Source organism: Sus scrofa, chromosome 3, assembly GCF_000003025.6.
Source record: "Sus scrofa isolate TJ Tabasco breed Duroc chromosome 3, Sscrofa11.1, whole genome shotgun sequence".
Taxonomy (NCBI): Eukaryota; Metazoa; Chordata; class Mammalia; order Artiodactyla; family Suidae; genus Sus; species Sus scrofa.
Window position 1 is genome coordinate 124,969,352 of NC_010445.4, and position 16,062 is coordinate 124,985,413.

The following is a 16,062-nucleotide window of genomic DNA, read 5'->3' on the forward strand; positions in this document are numbered from 1 at the left end:
CATCTGCGACCTACACCAAAGCTTGTGGCAACACTGGATCCCCAACCCACTGAGTGAGGCCAGGGATCAAACCTGCATTCCTATGGATACTATTCAGGTTCTTAACCCACTGAGCCACAACGGGAACTCCATCCAGTGCTTCTGGGCACCTTGCCAGGCATGGAGGACTGAGCAAACAGCCTGGCCCTGCTGCCCGGGGCTTTCTGTCTAAACTCAACACAGCAGGACAAAGACTACCCTAGGAAAGCAGAGGACACCCCAAGAGGGGCTGGACTGTCTGGGCTGGAGTCACCGACCTGTCCATCATGGGGACACAGCCCTGGTGAAGACACCATGGTAACAGGTGACTGTCCATGGAGACAGAGCGCATAGGCCAGAATCCTGGGGGCTCCATGGCAGGGCTGAGCTACACGTGCATGAATCGGCAACTGGGGGCTGGGTCAGATTCAAGCCCCAGGAACTTCCAGCTGTCCTGCTCAGCTCACTTTTCTTTCAGACTTGATTCCCTGATGGGAAAAGGCAGGGGAGCAAGTGGCATCCCGCCCACCAAGGAATCCAGGATGCTGGCAGGTGACAGACAGACAAACTGGACTGGGAGGCGTGCATCCCAGCAAAGGCCTCACGACCACGGAGTTCCTCTCTGGGCCTCAGCAGCTCGTCTGGAAAATGACACCGAAGTGCCTTCCACTTCCAAGCCTGCCCATCCTATGACTGACGCTGGTCCTTCTGAACCAACAACCCAGAGGTTTGCACACAGACAGGCAGACGTGGTCCTGGAGCCAATGGCCGTGACAAGCAGGTGGGAACCCAGGAGGAGAGGCTACAGGTCCCCAGGGAAGTGGAACACATCAACACGCCATGCAAACAGTTTGGAGGGAAATGAGACCCAAATGTGATCTGAAGCACTCAGGGTCAAGAGACTGATGTGTGCTCTGAGGTGGGACGCGGAAGCGGGGCGGAAGAGCTGTTATTTCCATCTGCGGCTTTAAAACAAAAACCAAAAACCCTAAGTGGGTGCAGCCACCATCTGAAGGAGCAGAGTGAGGAAAAGGCAGATGCAGAAAGTGAGATGGGAGCTGTTCGGCTGGTGTCTGCCGGGGCCGGCTTGGGGCAGGTGCACGGTCATCAGCGGACCTGCCACCAACCCCCCGACTCTTGCAATGGTCCTTAATGTCATTGGTTCTGCGGCATCTGCGAGAAGCAACAGAACAAGACAAAAGGGCTCATCTCCCTTGAGTGTCTGTGATCAGTCGAGGCGCCGGGATCCTCTAAGATAGCACTTGCCAGCGTTCAGTTTTCAATGGTATTTTAATGACTTGCCTGGTGACAGGCTGTTTGCTCAATTAGGAGGCTTCAGGGACTGTTCTGTCAATCACGAATCTATCAATTAGGAAAGCACGCCAACACTTTTTTGCAGTCAACTGCTTGCATCTCATTAGGAGACCAAGAGTCGAGGACGCCAGCAAAAATAAAAAGAAGCACGTGGCTCCAAAGACTTTAGATGGAGGCTGTTGGGGATCTCAAATCCTGTGTAAAGAGTCAATTCTCGATTTTCCAGGTTTCATGAAGAGGTGTAGCCTGATGAACTCAGAGTGGTCCACAGTCTTAAACTATTTCTATTTAACCGAAGAAAGCATTTTTGGCAATATCCGAATAGGACCATATTAGATCCTAAGAAAATCGGAAATGCATCAGATAAACTGCCAGCTAATGTTGCAGCTTGAGAAGAGCTGCTCAAGTGACCCGGGCCTCACCACCCCGTGGCCTCCAGGAGCCGCCTCCTGGCCCCGAGAAAGGAGAATGCAGACCATGTGCCAGCCGCTATGGGGTTCTGTCCGCTGTAAACCTCTCTGAGTGCGGCCCGCCTTCCCCAGGCCTGCGTTTGGTCGCATCGTAGCGCATAACTTTCAAACATCTGCCACTGCTTGGTTAGGATGAGCCTGTGCGCTCCAGGTCACCAGAGAGCCACCCTCCTGACCGTCCCCACGGGTGCCGCAGACACAGCCCGTGTGGCCCCGTTGGGTTTCGGTTCTGGGTCTCCTTCCTCGGAAAGGTGCTCGAGGATCAGATGGGCCAGCACCCTCGGTGGGGGTGTCAGTCTGGTCCCCGCTTCACAGGAGGAGGCGGGGGCACCGAGGAGCTGACGAATTCACCAAAGATGACAGAAAGGGGTGACCAGGTCCCAGCTCGGGCCGCCTCTTAGGTTTGGAAATTACTGCAGAGCAGAGAGGTTCTCGAAGAGTCCCCGGAGAGCAGGCATTTCCAGCGCAGCCAAACTGCTGGTTTAAACTGCTTAGGAGGCGTTCCTGTTGTCACTCAGTGGTTAACGAACCCCCCTGGCCTCGCTCAGTGGGTTAAGGATCTGGCATTGCCATGAGCTGTGGCGTAGGTCACAGACGTGGCTTGTGTCCAGCACTGCTGTGGCTGTGGTGTAGGTTGGCAGCTGCAGATCCGATTTGACCCCTGGCCCAGGAACCTCCACATGCCGCTGGTGGGGCCCTAAAAAGCCAAAAAAAAAAAAAAAAGAAACCTGCCTATGACAGAAAGGCAGCATCTTCTTTTTTTAAATGGCTGTACGTGCAACATATGTAAGTTCCCGGCCAGGGATTGAATCCAAGCCTCCGCTGCAACATATGCTGCAGCTACAGCAACACTGAATCCTTTAACCCACTGCACCGGGCCAGGGATCAAATCCGCACCTCTGCAATGACCCAGTCGGATTCTCAACCCACTGTGCCACAGCGGGAACTCCAGAAAGGTGGCATCTTTGCTTGAGCCCCTTTCCCGGCTGCTCTGGACGCAGACATCAGGCTTATTCCTCTGCTCAGAGACAGAAAGGAGTTTGCCCAAGGCCAGGACTCCAAGCCAGATCTGCCTGACTCCACAGTCTGCTGTGAACAGCCTACCACTTCCAACAGCTTCTTTTTTTTTTTTTTTTTTTTTTTGTCTTTTTGCCTTCTCTTGAGCCACTCCCACGGCATACAGAGGTTCCCAGGCTAGGGGTCCAATCAGAGCTGCAGCCACCGGCCTACGCCAGAGCCACAGCAACACAGGATCCAAGCCGCATCTGCGACCTACACCACAGCTCACGGCAACACCGGATCCTTAACCCGCTGAGCAGGGCCAGGGATCGAACCCGCAACCTCACGGTTCCTAGTCGGATTCGTTAACCACTGAGCCACGACAGGAATTCCTCCAACAGCTTCTTAATGAAAACCCACAGGCTCTCACGCTGGCCACCCCCAGGACGGCACATCCTTAGCCCCAAGCTCACCTGCCTTGGGGTGAGCCAGAGGCGGAGGGTGAAGAATGGAAAAGAATCACAGTTCTTCTCCGGGCTCCCTTCCGGGAAAATACCCGAGGGGGCGGGGCACGGGGGCAGGTGGGCAGGAGCAGCGCCAGGGCGCCACCAGGGGGACAAAAAGGGTAGCAACCTAGCCAGGAGCTGGCCCCACAGCAGGGCGGAGCCCATCAGCTCTTGCGTACTCTTCCCCACAGAGAGTAAAGAAACCAGATTATTTCCCACCTGACTCCTACACGGTCTCTATCTCCGACAATGATTTTTAGAATCGCCATAGTGTAAGATACAGAGCCAAGGCCAGGAGTCCGAGGACGACACTCTAAGCCCATCTCTCCTATAAATCAACCAGATGTCAGGCAAATCTCATCGGTTCAGTAAAAGAACAACACTGAAGAAATGTCTGCTCCGGAGTTCCTGCCGTGGCTCAGCGGAAGTGAATCTGACTAGTGTCATGAGGATTCCGGGTCAATCCCTGGCCTCGCTCAGTGAGTCAAGGATCTGGTGTTGCCGTGAGCTATGCTGTAGGTCGCAGACACAGCTCGGATCCTGCATGGCTGTGGCTGTGGCAGAGGCCGGCAGCTACAGCTCCGACTTGACCCCTAGCCTGAGAACTTCCATATGCTGTGTTTGCGGCCCTAAAAAAAGACCAAAAAAAGAGAAATGCCTATTCTGGGGTTCCCATCATGGACTCAGTGGTAACAAACCCAACTAGTATCCATGAGGACACGGGTTTGATCCCCTGCCTCACTCAGTGGGTTAAGGATCCAGGTTGCCGTAAGCTGTGGTGTAGGTCTTAGCAGCAGCTCAGATCCTGCAGTGCTGTGGCTGTGGTGTAGGTCGGCAGTTACAGCTTCAATTCGACCCCTAGCCTGGGAGCTTCCATATGCTGCAGGTGCAGCCCTAAAAAGCAAAAAAAAAGAAATGCCTGCTTCTGAGGCACTGGCTTGACCACCAAGGTATAAAAAGGATGGAGATGAGAATCTTGCCTTTGGTGACTACGCTGGCATTTTTCTGCCTGCTAAGTAAGAAACCCAGCCCGGGGTTTCTTAGGCACAGGAATAGCATAAAGGCCAGGTCATGTGGAAAAAGTGTTATACCCACTCGGACCACTCAGGGTCAGGATGCAATAACATCAAACTAGTGGGTGATGGCGTTGCCCTCAGAGGAGTTATCCTCAAATCCTATTCAAGTAGGATACGCTGAAGGCAAGACACTACAAATATGCATCACTATCATCAAGATCTAATGGCTCCTACGCCAAGTCCATATGAATCCCTATCAACCCTCCTACAGTGTCGGTGGGAATGTAAACTGGTGCAATCACTATGAGGAACAGTGTGGAGGTTCCTTAGAAAACTAAATATAGATGGCCATATGATCCAGCAATCCCACTCCTGGGCACATATCTGGAGAAAATCATAATTTGAAAAGATACATGCACCCCAATGTTCATTCTGGCACTATTTACAATAGCCAAGACATGGAAGCCATCTAAACATCCATCAACGGAGGAATGGATAAAGAAGATGTGGTACATATATACAATGGAATATTACTCAGCCACAAAAAAGAATGAAACCATGCCAATTGCAGCAACACGGATGGACCTAGAGATTATCGATGCTAAGTGAAGTCGGACAACGACAAAAATATGATATCACTGATAGGTGGAAGCTAATTTAAAAATGATACAAAATAACTTCTTTACAAAACAGATACAGACTCAAAGCTTTTGAAGCCAAGCTCATGGTAATCAAAGGGGAGATGCTGGGGAGGGATAAGTTAGGAGGTTGGGAGTAACATACACACATTACTACATATAAAAGAGATAAGTATCAAGGACCTACTGTACAGCACAGGGAAATCTACTCAATACTCTGTAATAACCTATATGGGAAAAGAATCTGAAAAAGAATGGATACATATGTATGTATAACTGAATCGCTTTGTTGTACACCTGAAACTAACACAACACTGTAAGTTAACCATATGCCAATACATTGTTTAAAAAAACCCATGAATCTCTATTGAGACTTAGAAAAGCAGTAAGTCCTGGTACGAATTTAAACCACAGAGAAAGGCAAGTTCCTTCAGAAGGGAAACGTGTTTTCATGTCACTGCTAGTGCGTCACCGTCATCCATCTGCACGAACTCCCACTACGACGATTACCTTCTGCAGAGGGAGAGCTATCTTATGCCAAGACCACGAGGAACGCTCTAGATACATTATCTCGTTTAAGCCTCGCATTGACTTGGGAATTTCTGCATCTAAGGGAGCAAAGGCTTGCACGTGATTAACGGGCACTTCAATTGAAGTAAACGGCTCCAGGTCATTGAGAAATGACGGAGCTGGGTCTGCAACCCAGGTGCGTCTGGGTCAAGGCCTGGGCTATTTGGTGAACCCTATCAGCATCTGCTGGGCATGCGCCTTGACCTTGGACACAGAAAAGAGCCGGAACACCCCCAAGATGACTGGCACTGTACCTGGTGGCCATGCCAAGCTGTGACGGCTGCTCCCCAGTACTGTGGCTCTTTCCTGCCAAGCACTGCTCTGGCTTGCTTTCCTGGAGAAGAGGAAGACAAAGGGTCATGGACATAGCGAAGGGAAACCACCCACACGACAGATGGCATTCTGGGATGGGCTCTCCGAAGCCCAGGGCAGGGTCTCCATGGCACACGCCTGGGGGTGGCAGGTCCCAGTCGCTCCTTCGCTTAGACGTCTACAATTCAGCTGGGAAGTATTTTTGACAGAAACAAGTCTGTTTTCCATAAGTGTTTGTGGCACCAAACCAAACGTCATCATCACTGTAGCTTATGCAAATGCTCTATCAAGGGCTGCTTGGAAACGCGAGGGCTTTCAAAATATTTTCTTATAATTGCTGATAGAAACGCCTGAAAATATTTTCACACCATATTTTGCTTGAGAAAAACATGGACGCATTCTCTTTCTCAATACCGCATGCTCTTAATAGAGAGATGCTCCTTTAATGTACTAGAAAGAGCTGCGGCATTCCAAGAGCTCTGGGTCCGTCCTGCTTCTCCGGCTTAGGAACCTCGGGCACGTCGGGGAGACGTTCAGAGCCTCGCTGGCTCACTAGCAACACAGGGGTGAGATATGCCCGTGTTAATGCTGCGATGGCCCACAGAGACGCTGCACATAAACGCAGAGCCAGGCCCGTGCAGGCAAGAGAGGCGGGAGACATCCGCCAGCCCCACCGACGTCACAGGAAGTCATCAGAGGTCAGGCAGATGCGCCAAAGGACCAAGGACTTACAACCAAATCACATTATCTGTGGCCATTGGGTCAGGAGAGAGGTCGATATTTTTGATGTCAAGAAAGAAAGGGAGCGATAAAAACTACACAACAGGGTGACCGGCTTAACGTATGAGGGGTACAAACCATTGTCAAATGTCCTTTCGTTTGTTTTATAAGCACACAGATAAGTGATGTGACGACAGGCCAAACAATGGGCAGTCTCTTTATTGGGGCAGGAACTTTGCTGTCACTAGTAACGATTCTTTGTTAGACTAGTTCAAAAATATATATTTATCTGAAATGACGAATTTCATTCTTTTAAGAGAGGGCTTCTATCTCTTTCTTGTTTCAAACTGGCATTTTCTTCAGTTCAAACTGATAATCTGGATACTCTGCAATAAACTAAGTGTCTGAAATAGGCTTCTGCCTAAATTCTGGAACATTCTGCTTTCTAGGAAGAGAATCAGAATATGCTTTAAGTTTTCTAAAGTAGAGCATATGCTTGCTCTAACATGCTTGCGCCCCTTGGAAATAATGGGACAATCAGTAAAACTTGGATATACAAACAGAAAATGCCCAAGAACAGTATTCATTTATTTGTTTGTTTGTTTTTTTCTCTTTTTACGGCCGCACCCGTGGCATATGGAGGTTCCTAGGCCAGGGGTCTAATCAGAGATGTAGCTGCCAGCCTACGCCACAGCCACAGCCACAGCCACACGGGATCCAAGCCACATCTTTAACCTACACCGAAGTTCGCAGCAATGCTGGATCCTTAACCCACTGAGCGAGGTCAGGGATCAAACCTGCAACCTCATGGTTCCTAGTCGGATTCATTAACCACTGAGCCAGGACAGGAACTCCCAATACCTACCTTGATAAAACAGACTCTTTCCCTTTGAACTAAAAATAAAAACAAAAAACAAAACAAACAAAGAAACAAACCAAACCGAAAAACCACTGAGCTCCCGGGATTTCTTTTACTCTTTTAACAACAGACTTGACTGTTGTTCTTGGGGTCTGTCCCGCGATATTCCAAAAGCATAGCCAGCATATTCCCTTGAATATCTGCTGAACTCCTGCTCTGGGTCCAATGCGGGCACTTGGGATCCCACAAGGACCAAAGCCACACATGGGCTCTGCCTTCATGGAGTTTAGGGTCTGGAGGAAAGGGATGCTAACCAGACAGTCATACGAATAAGTGTGTAATTATAAATGCTGACAAAATCGTGAAGAAAAAGTTCACAGGCAGGGCTCTGAGAGCAGAACAGCAGACCAGACTAACCTGCCAAGAAAGGGCCATTTGAGGTTCGAGTTAATTAAGTGAAGACGCGTGAGAGGGCTCCCAGAACACCAGGCAGAGAAAACAACACATGCAAAGGTCCTGGGGTAGACGGTACTTTCAGCCAGTGAAGGCAAGGGGACTGGCAAAAGATGAGACTATAGCGGGAGCAGGGGCAGGATACACAAGTCCTGTGAACCGTGGAAAGGAGATCGGTCTTAACTGTAAGAGTCCTGGGAACCCACTTAAACGTTTTCAGCAGGGAGTGACATAAATTGGACTGTTACCCTAAATAAGTCAATTGAACTACACAGAATGAGGAAGAGAGGCCGAGGGTGGATGTGATAGACCATCTAGGTCCACTTCATTGAAACTCTGCTCACAGGAAGATACTTAACCTTAAGAAAAAAAAATGTAAGGAGTTCCCACGGTGGCTCAGTGGAAATGAACCCAACTAGTATCCATGAGAGCAGGGTTCAATCCCTGGCCTCACTCAGTGGGTTAAGGATCCGGCGTTGCCATGAGCGGTGGTGCAGGTCGCAGATGCAGCTGGGATCTGTGGTTGCTGTGGTTGCGGTGGAGGCCAGCAGCTGTAGTTCTGATTTGACCCCTAGCCAGGCGCTTCCATATGCCCTAAAAAGGGCGCAGCCCTAAAAAGAAAAAAGAGGAAAAAAAATGTACACTTGAGGTTGCATCTCGTCTTTTTACAGAGGAAGAAAAGTCCCAGGGCAGGAGGGACTTGACCACGGTCTCCTCTAAGAGGGAGCAGGGCCGGGAGGTGAACCCACCTCCACTCGCTCCTCCGGGGCCTCTGTCTCCACCTCCCCTCGGGTCTGCGCTTCCATTTCCTACTGGGAGGCAGAGGTGGCTCCTGGCCTGGCAGGATGGCTTCTTTCAGTGACACTCAAGCCTGAGGACAAATGCCCCTGCCCAAACCCAACCCTCGCCGAGCTGAGCAGAAACTCTCTTCTGCGTGCCGGGCTCACCTCTTTGATCGTGGTGTTTCTTCCCCGCCACGAAAACCACCATCTTCCTCCCTTTCTGGGCATCTTATCCCTCATGATAGATTCCACCGTGGCCTGTTTTAAATGGATGGTAACATAAATAATGGAACCAAAAAAAGATCAACTTAGCACCTCCAAACCAAAAGACACACACATGCAAATTAAAGAAAGATTGAAAAAAAAAAAAAAAATCAGAGAAAACACAACATACTATTTGCGGATTAAAAATTTTTGAGAAGCAAAACCTAATGGCGTCCAAAATTACATTAAGGTAACTTAAGCATGAAGACTTAAGAAGATGTTAAAGGAATAAACACACAACAAATAAAATACAACACAACAACAACAGAAAAAGAAAGCATTGAAAATCATTAGTGATTAGTCAGACCAGAAGTTTTCAAATTAAAGTGGTTTACTCATTAAGATATTGTTATGCTCAAAGGGATGATTATAAAATAAAAAAATGAAATGATTAATATGGGGTATAGGATAAACAGGTTTAGACAAAGGGTCAGATGCACGGGATCTTTTTAGTAAACTTCCAAATTTTGGCAAATGGAACATTAACTGATACATTGACTGAAAACCTCAAGTATTACAAAGTCATACTCCTGGCCTAAATAAATGCAAGCTGAACGGGAGGAGATTAAATATTAATTCAAATTTTCTAAGTATTTCCAAAGCACAAAATATCTATCTTGAAATTAATTCCAGCACAAAGGTAAATGCTATCTAATTTCCCTTCCTTGGTTTCTACAGCTGTCAGGTAGGTGATACCTCAGCTAGTACTGGAAGAAAGATTTAAGTCTTTCCACCAAACAAGTTCCAGATTAGTGAAAAGATAAATAATTGACATATTTTGCCTGAAGTGTGCTTCCTTCTATCATTAAAAATCCCTACCTGACAGAAGAGAAAATCTGAACATACTAAAAAGCTCATCATCCATACCCTATTCACAAATAGCACAATTCATACCAGTGTCACTTAACTCTATTCCTCCTATTTCATCCATAAATGTCACAAAACTCCAATTTAAGAGAACCTAACAGGATTATTTTCGGACTCAGACAAACCGATTCTAAAGTTCACTTATAAAACAAACAAAAATGGCCAAGAAAACTCACAGACAGAAGAAGAAGGAAGCATAAGCCTTACTCAATATTGAAATATATTTAAAAGCTGCAATAACTAAAAAAAAATATTGGGACATGAGTAAACATTACGGAACGGAAGACAAAGCCCAGAAGTAAGTCTAAATTCACAGAGAAATGTAATATATGGTAAAGTTGTAACTGCCTATCAGGAGAAGAAAGTTATGTAATGAAAGGAATTAGGCTGATCCGGTAGCTATGCTACATACACCCTTGTCAGCTGCCCCCCCTGGGCAAAGCATCCCTTTTCTTTCTTGCCAACACATGGAAAACTCTGCTCAAAAATCAGACAGTACTCTGTTCCCAGGAGGCAGGTTCAATTCCAGAGGAGGAACCCAGGTCGGTCGGTACCACCCAGAGCCATTCCATTGTTTGGCCAATAACTGGCTTGGAGGAGATCATCTGACCAAGTAGTGGCCAATGAAACGTGAGGAGTCTGCCTCTATCTCTCCTACTGGGACGTGGGTATATGAGGAGACGCCATGTAGAAGAGACATCGTGTGATCATAAAAGGAAAGCCAAGACAACCACAGAGAAGCTCACGCAAATTCATCTGGCCTGAAACCACCAGCCTCTAAGAGATGCTTATTGTGTCAGATAATAAACCCCTATTATTCAAGCCACTTGTCATCACTCTGTTTCCTGCAACCAAAGCATCTTGATTCAATAACCAGCTGAAAAAAAGAAAAAAACTGATTTGGTTCCTGATAACCTCACACTCATTACTCTCAAAATAAAATGTTGATGAATCACAGATTTAAGAAAGTACAAGAAGGAAAGACAGGGCATATCTGCACAAGTTTCGGAAACGGGACTTAGGGCCATTCTGCGTGTGACACAAAACCCAGCAGCCACAAAACAAGACTGACAATTTTTTTTTTAAATTTATGGCCACACCCATGGCGAGAGATCAAATCCCAGCCATAATTGCAACCTACACCAGAGCTGCAGCAACAACGGATCCTTAACCCACTGGGCTGGGCCAGGGATTGAACCTACGCCGCCAGAGAGACAATGCTGGATCCTTAAAGAGATAACCCCAAGATTGACAAATTCTACACGTAGAAATAATTTCTATTTTAGATGAATGCCATAAACAGTGTCCAAACAATTACTGAGTGGCCGTAAAAAGTCTCAGAACACCTCTATATCACAAAGACTAATTTCTTGAAGTTCAGGACTCAGTCACATCTATTTCTTTTTCTGTGAACTACATCCTTTATAACCACATTTCTATTGCACTGGACTTTTTTCTTTCTGATTTGTTAGAGCTAAAACATGCAACACAAAAATCTGTCCGGGGCCAGGGCTATTGTGTGGGACCTGGTGGCCACAAAACCAAACCACTCTGGGGGGCGTGACCTCTGCTCAGCCCGGAAAGAAAACTCACAGGTAAAGCACCGCCAGCGAGGGGCCACGATCCCAAAGCAAACACACACACACACACACACAACCGCAAAGGAGAGAGCACGGGCTCAGCAGAGCCGCAGTGGACCCTGGGGACTCGGGGATGTGAGGACGCCTGGTGGACAACATCCACAGCAGCGCGAGGCACGTGCTCAGAGCGTGAAGGACGCACGTGTAAGGCCAGGCCTCTGTGCCACACAGAAGGAAACTTCCTCCACCGGAAAATGGTCAGTGCAAAGGGGAGGATCCAGAAGGATCCATCACCAAAAAACGGTCCGTTCCGGGTAAGCCCAGGGAACCATCGGGGAGGATGTGGGCACGTGGGCACACGTCTGCTCCTCACCTCCTCTTCCTGGCAGCCACTCACTGCCCTCTGCCCTCGGGTGCAGCAAGGGGCCGCCCCTAGACCTGCACCTGCTCCTCCTTGGCCAATCAGCCCAGGGCTTGTTTCCCGGCTGGGTGGTGCCTGATGCTGCCCTGGCAGCTGCCTCCCTGCACCCAACCCTGATGCCTGCTCCCCTCATCCCTCTCGGGCTCTGATGTCAGCATCCGTCTGCTCTGCCCCTAACTGTGTCCCTGACATGGCAGGTGCGGGAACCCTGGAAGAGACAGGACTCGGTCCGGCACTGCCTCTCTTGGGAGGTTTTGCCTTGACAGGGAGGGGGGACAGTCAAGCTGCAAGACAGACCAGCGCGAGACTCCTGATGCTCATACCCATGAACTTGCAAAGAGCACAATGTCAGTGACCTTGAGGTTTCTTAAATAAAAATTCCAACCCCCCAGCCTCATCTACCTATCATTTTCAGGGTCCCCTTTCTTCCTCGTGTTAAAGCTCACCTTTGGCAAAGGTTTCTGGAAGGCCTGCATCGCCAGGAGCAGAGGTGCGGCTGTTGTCCAGTTATAGTATCTAAACCAAACAATGAAAAGACGTCAGAAGACCAAGGCTCAGGCTGAACTTTCTACTGTGCCTAGAGGCGGTCATGGAAGGCTCTGGAACTCCACTGGGTCCAACACCTTTGGCTGTCCTCCACATGCCCCGCCCTGGCAGGAGCCCCTTGTCCATCCACACCCACAGGGATCACACCGAGTGGCCAAGTGGCTGTCGTGGCAGCAGCACAGATGACACAGCGGGTGCCCAGTGGCCAGCCGACAGCAGCCCACGCCCCGCTGTGCTGGGCCCTTTCTTGCCAGGGTTCAACAAAAAGGAAACTAGGACCCTCTGTTAACACGGAAACAGCCGTGGCTTCCTCTTCCAGAGAAAAGTCAGCCGACAGGCTGTAAAAACACGTGCTCATCCCTTGACCTCAGACAACGAAGCTTCCAAGGCCTGGGGCCGTGGTCTCTTGTGTGACACCCTCCCGCCTTCCCACGCACCAGGCCAAGCCCCACAGGCCAAGGCGGTGAGGTTACAGGTCCCAGGTAAATGTGAAACTCCCCAGGATGCACAGCTACATCCAAACACTAATCATATAGTGACATATACTAACCATATACTAACTATACTCTGCCGACAGGGAGGGACAATGATGGAATTTGTTTTAATTTTTTTTTTTTTTTCTTTTAACGGCTGCACCTGCAGCATATGGAAGTTCCCAGGCTAGGGGCTGAATTGGAGCTGCAGTTGCTGGCCTATTGCCACAACTTGTGGCAACACCCGATCCTTAACCCACTGAATGAGGCCGGGGATTGAACTTGCATCCTCATAGATATAGTTGGGTTCGTTATCCACTGAGCCATGATGGGAATGCCATCACAGATATTATGTTGGGTTTTTTTGGTTTTCTTTAGGGCCACACCCAAGGCATATGGAGGTTCCCAGGCTAGGGGTGGAATCGGAGCTATCGCTCCTGGCCTATGCCACAAGCCACAGCAACACCAGATCCGAGCCACATCTGCGACCTATACCGCAGCCCATGGCACTGCCGGATCCTTAACCCACTGAGCAAGGCCAGGGATCGAACCTGAAACCTCATGATTCCTAGTCGGATCCATTTCCGTTGCGCCATGACAGGAATGCCTTATGCTGGGTTCTTAACCTGCTGAGCCACAGCGGGAACTCCTGGATTTGCATAAAGACTTAATTTTATATATTCCTAAGGGTTACTGTCTAGGTCTCCAGAGTTGAAAAATGGAAGCTGAACCCATATCGTGCCCTGGCTAAAATAACTTCGGGGGGAACTTACTTATTCCCAATCTTCACCACGAGATTGGGGTCGTCGATGAGGGCAGGGTTGTCCACAAACTGTTGATACGACACGGCTTGTTCCAAAAACACATCTGTGAACGCAGTTGTGGGGGAGCGTATAAGAGGAACGTGGCCCACACAGCAGCCCGTATTTTCCACTCACCCAGATTTGCAGGTTACGTTCTGAGAGTGCGGGCACTCCAGCTGTGCAGACGATAAATGCATTCGTGAAGGGGGGCTTCGGTTAGTTTTTAGGGGGCAGTGTCTGCGCTGAAAGGAAGGGAGGTGGGGGCCCTGGGAGGATGGGGGGCAGCGCCCTTAACCAGGGCACACACATCGATGGGGGAGCAGGCGTGGGAAATGCACCGGACATGTCCACCCACAGCAGCGATGAAGGCGGAGGGGAGCTTGAGGCCAGGCCCCCCGGGGTTGAAGTGGCCTCGCTGGTGTGACATTGGCCAAGGGCGCCGCCTCCCAGGCCTCAGCTCCCCACCACCACCACTCGGTCACGTGGGGACGGGAAGCACGTCCACCGTCTCGGTGGTCAGGGAGGATGGAACGAAAGTGGGTGACCCGCCTAAGGCTGCAGGGGGGGACGGCCAGGACACCTGTCCAGGCTCACTGGCTGGAAGGGCCGACTGCATCGACTGGGGGTCTCGGGGCCACCTCACCACATAACTGGCACGAGACACTGGGAAATTACTGTGACAGATACAGTGGGCGCTATGAATTCATCTCTAAGCCACGTCAGGACACCAGATGCAGCTGGGAGGCTCCCCAGGACTTGCTCCGACAACCCTCCCTCCTCCAAGACCCCACAGCATTTCCCTAGACTGTCTTCCCGCCTACGGGTACCCCTGCCGGACGGGCACCCCTGCAGGACAGGCTTTTGGCAAAAACAGGCACCAGCTGTGGTCAGCAAAGCCTGATGACCAGTGACTCCAGCAGCCTTGTTGTCTCCTGTGGACGCGTGACCCACAGGAGCCTGAAGCCAGCCAACCACCAGGCAGCAACGTTTGGGTCCTGAGCAACGCTGAGTCATTCGAGCCTTCAGGAACCGAGCCAGAGAAAAGCCCTCTGGGGCCTGAAGGCAGGAGAGGAGCCCGGGCTTCAGGACGCTCCCACAGGCGGCCACCAGGGGGTGCTCTCGGCTAGAAGACGGCTCGGCCGCGGTACCTTTGGTGATTTCCCTGTTGTCGCTGAGGCCCCCGCACAGGGAGATGGCGATGGACGGCAGGTCCCTCAGGCCGTCGGAGGTGCTCTCCACGCCGCTGTCGACGCCAGAGCTGCCCGCGGACTGCGGGGACTGGTTGGCCGAGCGGGCGCCGTTGTCGCTGGCCTGTTTTGTGAGCCCAGACGGATCTCCGCTGGAAGAAGAGTGGAAGCGGCTGTGAGGCTGTCCCTTGTCTCATCTCACAGAGACATCAAGGGACGCCAGCAACCAGAGGAGCAATGGATCTCACCCCAGGACAGGCTTTCATTAAGGCACCACGACAAAAACAGACAAGGTAAATGCATGACCTTAGGAAGAAAGCAAGCACTTTGAGTCTACACAGCTCTCTGCACCCTCTCCCAGGTGCACGTGGAACCCCTGCAGAGGAAGCACTGCTGTCCTCAGAGGCCACAGTCCTGTGACCGCCGCCAGGAGCTGGCCCTCCCTGCCCATTGGGAGAACTGAAGATGGGCCCCCGACAGCCTGCGGAACCCCCCCACCCCGGGGGGAGGGACAGGGCCACGCAGCCACCTGCTCTTTGACACTGAATTGGGTTGCGGGCCACCGACCACTGGGGACGTCACCTCCCCGTCATCAGGGACATGGCCTCGTGCCTGCGTTCCTGCACAGGAGCCAGCCCCGGGGGACACGTCCACACGCTCACATCCATGGAGCACCCACTGCTTTTAGGGGGTGGTTCTCACGATAAAGCGTGAGCCTCCGCGGCCTCTTCTCACCCCCTTTCTGATCAAATAGAAGGAAAAACCGGATTCCGGGATGTTCGGATTATAGAAAATGAAGTGAAGAATAAAGAGAAGCTTTACTTTTTGGGGAAATACAGGGCGGCGACTTCGGGATCCATGTCTGTGAGGTCATCCAGGTAGACGCCGTCGGCCCCGAGGTGTCTGCTTCGTTTGTCTGCAAGGCCAAACGGGTCAAATCAGGGCACCGTCCTCCCGGAAACAGCCTCCGGGACCTCTGAGCTTCTCTAGAAAGACCGCGTGCAGCTCTGTCAGAAGCGCCCGCGCCGGCGGGAATCGCCAGAGGCAGGGGGTCGGCGGTACTAAAGCCCCTTGGAGGCCGATGGCCGGGATGTCGCCCAGCCTGTGGCCGGAGCCTCAGCCGCCCAGCTGTGAAGGGCCTGAAGGGTACTGGGCACTCAATCCATTGACGCGATTGCATTATTCCTCTTATCGGTACTTGGTTATTATTTTGGTATTTTGCTATTATTTTGGTGTTATTTTGTTGTTTTTACATTTTGTTATT

At 50.5% G+C, this 16,062-nt stretch overlaps 1 protein-coding gene across 8 annotated transcripts in view; it reads right to left on the reverse strand.

Moving 5' to 3' along the window:
- Window positions 1–16,062, reverse strand: part of LPIN1 (lipin 1) — a 133,581-nt gene that overhangs the window by 28,795 nt on the left and 88,724 nt on the right. For all 8 annotated transcript variants that reach the window (XM_021085565.1, XM_021085564.1, XM_021085569.1 and 5 more), the window contains 6 exon segments: window positions 15,621–15,714; window positions 14,760–14,950; window positions 13,582–13,675; window positions 12,236–12,305; window positions 8,823–8,915; window positions 5,786–5,865 (listed from right to left, as the gene is read on the reverse strand). In XM_021085565.1, coding sequence (XP_020941224.1) covers window positions 5,786–5,865; window positions 8,823–8,915; window positions 12,236–12,305; window positions 13,582–13,675; window positions 14,760–14,950; window positions 15,621–15,714 — 622 coding nt within the window.